This window comes from Sesamum indicum, linkage group LG6 (assembly GCF_000512975.1).
Source record: "Sesamum indicum cultivar Zhongzhi No. 13 linkage group LG6, S_indicum_v1.0, whole genome shotgun sequence".
In the NCBI taxonomy this organism is placed as follows: Eukaryota; Viridiplantae; Streptophyta; class Magnoliopsida; order Lamiales; family Pedaliaceae; genus Sesamum; species Sesamum indicum.
The window spans coordinates 23657130-23664995 of NC_026150.1; the positions used below are offsets into that span (position 1 = coordinate 23657130).

At 32.1% G+C, this 7866-nt stretch overlaps 1 protein-coding gene across 1 annotated transcript; it reads left to right on the forward strand.

Moving 5' to 3' along the window:
- LOC105165641 (hyoscyamine 6-dioxygenase-like) lies at positions 1-3868 on the forward strand. Its single transcript, XM_011084719.2, has 4 exons — positions 1-370; positions 1035-1288; positions 2379-2697; positions 3387-3868. Exons 1-4 carry the CDS (start codon positions 164-166, stop codon positions 3615-3617), a joined length of 1011 nt encoding a protein of 336 aa, XP_011083021.1. The 5' UTR covers positions 1-163; the 3' UTR covers positions 3618-3868.

Sequence of the window (7866 nt, forward strand, 5' to 3'; positions counted from 1 at the left end):
GTTCTGTCTACCGATTTCTTGGTCCTCACCACTGAAATTGAATATTACATTAATTAAACAAATTAGTCTTAAACTTTCACTGTATTTATAGCTTGACCTGCAGAAACATCAAATTAAGCCTACACAACACTGGTTTGAAGATCAAAGTTAGTTGACAACAAAAATGGAGGTTCTCATGTCCAACTGGTCCAATGTTGTTCAATCTTTGCCAGAAAAATATATCTTCCCACCCGAAAAAAGGCCCGGAAAGGATGTTTTCCCAGTCGTAAACGATGTCCCCGTTATCGATCTTGAAAGGGCGAAAGGCCACGGCCGAGGAGACATAATTCACCAGATTCTCGATGCATGCCAAGAATTTGGATTCTTTCAGGTTCACATTTCGCCTCTGTCAAGTTATTATGGAAAACAAACTGAAAAGATCATTTTTTATTAACAATTTTTGCACTTAAATTATGTTGATTTAAATCAAAAAATATATGCAGCCCACTTTTTTATTTTATTAGTAAAATTGTAAATGTTAGCATATTTCCCAAACATGCCTAACTTCTATTTTTTTTGTTTTTTACTATTTTTCACTTTAGTTCGAGCACTCCTAGCTTTAACTACTGTTTAATTTACACTTTTCTGAACAATTTTTCTCATCACAAAAGTAAAAGCTATTGCATAGGTGTTCTAAGTTGAAACCAATTAATATAATTATTAAAGATAATAGTGTAAAATTACGCAAAAATCTCATTCTTTCTTTCTTTAATTCTCATGTCAAGGAAAAATAGAAGCAACCTTTGTGATATTGTAAATTGACAAATTACCTCATTATTGAAAAAATATATTTTATTTCCCTATGTTTTTTTAAAATGAAGTAAGGAAGCAAACAAAAGGAGGTAAAATGTTATTTTCGCTTCATAAAAAGGGTAATCTGCTCATTTGTAATATTAAATTGCATTAAACCCTCTCGTGTAAACTCTCAAACATGGATAGTTGAGTTTGAGATGGAAGAAGTAATGGTTAACAAGAATTTGCACTGCAATGCGCAGGTGATCAACCATGGGGTTCCTGTAAGCCTAATGGACGATACCATGAACGTCTTGAAGGAGTTTTTTGGTTCGTCAGCTGAGTATAAGTCAAGCTTTTATTCTACGGATATTAATAGTAAGTGCAGAATCTACTCCAGTACCATGAGTTATGACAATGAAGAGGTTCACTACTGGAGGGATAATTTTACCCACCACTGTCACCCGCTGGAAGACCAACTACTCGAGCTCTGGCCGGATAAGCCGATCAGATATCGGTAAAAGTTCTTGATTCTCATTCAACAATCGTAATTTTTTTTCAATCAGATTAATTATAGAGCAAGTGTGATACATTTGTCATGTAATTGATTATTTTTTTTCTAAAATATAATACTTACCATATAATTGATTCAAATTCGATGAAAGACCCTTTGAGTTAGACTTTCCCTTCAACAACAACTCAGAGAATGACCCTAAGAATTTTACTTTTAGATGAATGAGAATTTGCAGGGAAAGTCGGAAGTCGTAGCAGAATCGATATTTTTGAATGATGTTAGTGGATAAGTAGAAAGAAGCTAAAATTGCAAAAGTGTAGGAAAATTGACGTTTGAGAAGAATTTAATTGACAAACGACTATTTTAACCCCATATGTTACGATAATTGCTATAAGGAGAGAAAAATAGTCGAGAATCATGTTGAATTTATTGAAAAAAAAAAAAGACAAAACAATAATAGCAAACACCCGTTTGTTGTTTCTAGTTTTTGGCTAAAAAATATTTTTTCTCTTTAGAGTTTCAAAAGCTAAAGTTGATTTTTAAAATACTCAAAAAATAGTTGTGAAGTCGAAAGTTAAAAAGTACTTTTTGCCACACACTCCTTAACTCACATTTAAATTCAAGAATTAGTACGTATTCAAAAATAATTGAGAAAATTACAACGAGCTCTCTTAAGTTTGGTATAACTACGAATACTCCCTCATTATTTGAAAAATTACAATATCCTCTAGTGTTTGATGAAATATTGTAATCCTGGGATTAAGGTATAAAATTGTCAACTTTGTCTTTGTTGTGTTTTTTTAAAAAAATTAAAAATGTTGGATGAGGTGGATGAAAGTATTTGAAAACTCATAAAAATATTATCCACTTAGTCTACAAAAAAATTTCAGAAAATTTTAGAAATAAGTAAAATTATTAAGTCATAGTCAATAAGGCAGTTTGCTCAGTTCACCACAGAAAATGGATGAAAACCTAACGGATTAGACTAATTGTTAGATAATTGTTAAATTCAAAATGATATTAACAAACTTTCAAACAACAATGGAATAGTTGTAATTATTTCAAACCATAATTTTGGTGGATTTCCTTGCAGGGAAGTTGTTGGTGCGTATTCAGTTGAAGTGAGGAAGCTGTTGTTAAGGATTTTGGATCTTATTAGTGAGGGGTTGGGACTTAAACTCGGATATTTTGATGGTGAACTAAGTAAAATCCAATTGTTGTCAGTCAATCATCATATTCCATGTCCTAATCCGAGTTTGACGCTGGGAATGCCCGAACATTGTGATCCTAATCTCATAAGCATGCTTCATCAATGTTCTGTCCCAGGACTCCAAGTCTTTCACCAGGGGCAATGGATGAACCTCGACCCAATGCCTAATGCATTTGTTGTCATTCCCGGACTCCAACTCAAGGTATGTAATCATCTTTTGTACGATGATGACCTTGTCCAAACTCTCTAAATACTATATTACACACAAGTCCTTCAATTTTAAAGAATTACATTGCACCTCCTAGAATCATGTTTTGAATTAATTAAATTGACGGACAAGCCACATAATCTGTAATGTAAAATATGACTATAAACGATGTCATGTAAGATTTTCGAAATGTATAAAGAGATTGTTTGTAATAATGTCCATAACTTAAGGGGTACTTATGCAATTGTTCCTTATTACAATCAAATCCTTCAATTTCAAAGAATCACTACCCATCTCCTGCAGTCATGGTTTGAATAAGAATTAACGACCATGGCTCAAAGAATTTTTAATATAAAAATCCTAAAGAAAAAGTCGAAACAGAAAGATTCTTTTTATAGAATGTCCAAATTTCAAAGGGTGTTTTGTAATTATTCAGTTATGATATATCACGGTAGTACGGAAGAATCCCACGCTATGATTGCCATGTTCCTCTTATAGTTATGTTTCAAACTTCAATTATAAAAAGGACGTCATTATAATTTTTCAGAATCAACAAAGTTTTTTTTATAATATATTCAAAATCTAAGGATTAATTTGCAATTTTTGGTTCCTTTATATTCCGTTAGTATTAATTAAAGAACCCCACATTTATGATTCAAATTATTTTGACAAAAATGTTGCAGGTGATAAGTAATGAAAAATTTACTAGCCCAATTCATCGAGTGATGACACATCCAAAAGAGGGTCGGACCACCATGGGGACATTCTTGATCCCTTCTCACGACACACTCATCCTCCCACCCAATCATGCACCCCTCTTCAGAGGTTTCACCTACCAAGAGTTTTTCACTACATTCACAAAGAACAGCTGTGATGCTGACTTTGCACTTGAATATTTCAAGAACAAACCCTAATAATTAATGTGCACCGAGACCAACATTTTGATGCTTAGTTTCATGTCCGAGGACTATAATTCTGTTGCTGTCTTTAACCATGTAAATCTCTTGTCTGTGTATAGAGTTTGAAGTTGCTTTATTGATGTATTTGGCCTGCAATGTATAAAGTTTTCAGTGGTGCATTATTGAGGAGTTATTTATCTCAAATTCACGGGTAGCGTTAAATTTTGTTGGCTCAATCGATAAGAATAAAGATAGGTTACTTTCAATTAAATGATTGTGGGTTCGATTACGTTTAGAGGTGCCAGACGAGTCGAGCCGGCTCGCGAGCTGAGCTCGAGCTTGATTCTCTATGCTTTTTTCTATTTTTTTTATTTTTTATATATATTTTTAATTTTAAGATTTTTATATATTTAATTTCATATTCAATACTTTATCAATTTTATACTCAAATTGACCATATATTATAATTATTAATAATTTCATACATGTTATTTTGGATAATAATAAATTACGGTACTTTTATTTATGCATTTAATCTTTATACAAAAATAAATTTAATCAACTACTTAGTAATTTAAACAAAATTATGTCCGATTAATATTGGAGTGTGTAATCTAACCCAACATCATATCCAAATCCATAGTTATATATTCAATTTTATGATCCTTTAGAAGTATTTTAGTATAAATAGTTTATGGGTGGCCTTTTATTGTACTTCACTCAAATAGTAAAAATCGATCTTAAACAAATGCCGACATAGGAGTATTTTCCGAACCACTTAAATCTTGTGGTTTACAATTCTCTTCTTTTTTATATTTTTTTACGTATGTTCATAATTCAAATACAATAAATTCCTAATAATACAGTATTTTTAGAGTAAATTACATATACCTTCTCAGAGCTTCGCAATAATTACAAATACCTTCTTATCATTTGAGAAATAAAAAATATTTATTTTAAATAGAAAATAATTATGAATCCCTTAAACGATGAGGAAAATGTTATTACTTCATCCTTGCACATTATTCTTCTTTAAGCATTTTTACAAATATAAAAAAGGTTTGAGGGTAGGTGAAGTCAATAATTCATAGTGCATATTAATAAAAAAATATTTGTAATTTTTCAAATAATAAAAAAATATTTAAAATTATGTAAAATCTTGAAAGAGGTGATCGGGATTTATTAAAGACAATTTTTTCCATTTAATAAAAAAAAATTATCACGAAATGTTTAATTTCATCTTCAACTTCAATTTTTACTTTTCAGTGAAGAGTGTCGCGAATGGCCCACCTGTAGTTGAATCCAAAACCCATGTTGAACAAGGGCCAATGAAGATGGGGCCCCCCAACCACCTACTAAAGCTCGATCCAAATTTTGCTATATTTGAATCGAAAGATCTAGACGAAAAAAATAAAAAGGGACAACTACACTCTTCTCCCTTGATGTTTAGTATTAATTACACATAAATTTTTTATAGTTTGAAAAATTACACATAGCATTCTTGAGGTTTGTTTCTGTCCAATAAATAAGTTCCTCTTTTAGTCAAAATTTACTAAATTTGCTAATATTAACAAAAAATTTGAATGAAAATTATTACCTTCCATTAACTTATTACTGATTTATTGCATGTCAAATAATTTTTTTTCGAAACTACTCTTACAATGGTGAAGATATACCTCCTCACACGCATTTACGCATGAACATATGTAAGGGTAATTTGATTATAAAAATATTTATTTGACCTTCTATAAATTAGTAATAAGTAATATAGATCTTTTATGAATTTTTTTATTAATATCAGCAAAATTAATGAATTTTGACTAATGGAGGGTCTTATTTGTTAAATGAAAACAAACGTCAAGGATGCTAGATGTAATTTCTTAAACCATAATGGATTTACGTGTAATTACACCAAATCTTAAAAAAAAAGTATAATTATCCCAAATAAAAAACTTAAATAACGTATCAGTTGAACTATTTGAAATCATTTCCAATATAAAAACATTCAAATAAATTCAAAAAAATATTATTAGAGATTTGAAAAACTAAAAAAATTCAAATCCATCACTCCAATTGCACTGTGAATGAATTAATCATATATATTATTGCAATAAAATACAGTTAGTTATGAATTTAATAAGTAGTGATCCCACCTCAAATATTTTTTTAAAACCCAAAGCTAAAAAGTGGGCCTTGACTGAGCAACCCAACAGGTCAAGTCCTGCGGCCCAAGAGCAAGAGCCCATAAAAAATTTGTTTTTTTTTTCTAACCTCGCAAGCTCAAATAAATGTAATACAGCAAGCCAAGTTATCATTTAATAGGACGGCCATATCATATAGGTGGTTGTCATAGTAAAAAACAACTCCTGATAACTCTAAGAGGCCCAATTGGAATTGATTTTTTATGTAACAAGTAACTGCATCCCTATATATCGAGCAGATTACGGTTATATTTTTGTCTAAATAAGTCCAAATTTCATAATTTTTTTTTTAATGAAGTTAACACATACAATACAACTTTCTAATGTAACCAAATTTGCTGCAACCAACTCTCCGATCTTGCTCTACAAATGATACCACATTTGCTGGAACCAACAGTCGGATCTTATCATAAAATATGGTACCAAGAATTTTAAACTTGAGCCCATTTAATTTTTAAACCTCGATACCATATTTTATGATAACACGTAATTTTTTTTCCACAAGCACGGAGGAGCTTGTACATCCACAATTCACCCATTCTCAGACATAATTGAAAAAATCTGTCGTGGACTCCATTGTGTAATGTCAAAATTGACACTCAACATTAACGTTGACATGTGCCGACCAAGACTATCAAGAATATCAGACCAGAAAAGATACGATGCGGATGGCCTACCACGTGTTAAACTTTCACTTCTTTCTGTGAGGAGTTAAATTTCCACCTCTTGTCACTTATTTAGTGTCATATAACAAAAAGTTTATATAAATAACATGATAAATTACAATAATTTTTTTAAAAAATTTAACATAATAATAATTACTTTTTAATGTCCATAAAATAGCTTCAAAAAGTTCAAATCGTCCTTAAAAAAAAAAAGAATGTAAGGCTCATGATGGCATTCACGAGGCCCCATTTGAGGAGGGCTCAGAATGCCCCCAAAAAATTTCAATTTAAATAGAGCCCTCAAAGAGTGCAACAGGTGCCCCAAAAAATAAATTAGCTAAAGAGAACCCAAATAACTCAAAATTGAGAGGACTATGATCCAAGAAGGCCTATGCAAGAAAGTTTAGGGATTTGAAGTCCCCTAGCTAAAGTCAAAACACATTTCACATGACATGCATAGGTGGTCTAGGTGGCATCCACGTGAGATTTCGGGAGCACACCTCACAAAATCAGATAAGGACTAAAAACTCCCTCGCGACATGTGGTGCTTCTAAAGAGAAGTAACCTAAATCCTAAAACAATGGCTGTGAGAAGGCTCCTCAACTACCTTCTTGAAAATTTGAAGAGGCATCCTTATCCCCAAAAATACCCTTAGTAAACTCCAACTGACTCCCTCGAATTAGGGGGATTTCTAACTGCCTTCCCGAATTCAGGGGGATCTTCCAACTTTTTAGGGAATCTCCACCGAACCTGAAGAGGATTCAACATCAACATGATTTTATCCAACCACCTTATGTTTGCTTATAAGTAAAAATGTTCCCCCAGTAAGAGTTTTTGACATGTTTTTTTTTTTTTATGTCTTATACACTTTGAGCCTTCATATTAGAACTTTTATCTTTATGCTACAAATTTAGCTTAAAGGAACCCCCGCATTTCGTACTTAGGATGGTACTTCAATGTCAATCTTTCCTTTGTATACAAAAATTGAGCAATAACAATCTTCACTTCACCCATTTACACTATTTCATTTTCTAGAATTTTAGTTTATCATTTTCCACTTCAAGAGGAATGAGCACCACTGTTTTTTGCTCGCTTCATTGGCGCCATCTGTGGGAATATAGAACTAATACATGAGAATGACAAAAGCTGCCAACACCGGACCTAAAAACCTCCTTGGATACTTCCTCCAAGAGGATCGTCCCCCTCCTACTGGAAGACCTCCAGTAGATGATTATTATTTTCATCCAAAGGCCTAACTTCAGCAACCCCACATTATCATTACCTAGTGTTAATGTCTCTACTGACCTAACTTTTAATATGCAGGGAATCTTGCAATAGGGTGTTGCATCTAGGAAAAGGCAGGAGCACATTGAAAGGCGAGCACATTGCTTCAGCAGG

What these genes read in the sequence shown, in the direction of transcription:
- LOC105165641 (XM_011084719.2), top strand. Translation starts at nt 164, where the DNA reads ATGGAGGTTCTCATGTCCAACTGGTCCAATGTTGTTCAATCTTTGCCA. An exon ending in GATAAGCCGATCAGATATCG is followed by an intron (nt 1,289 to 2,378) that starts GTAAAAGTTCTT and finishes ATTTCCTTGCAG; the next exon opens with GGAAGTTGTTGGTGCGTATT. An exon ending in TTCCCGGACTCCAACTCAAG is followed by an intron (nt 2,698 to 3,386) that starts GTATGTAATCAT and finishes AAAATGTTGCAG; the next exon opens with GTGATAAGTAATGAAAAATT.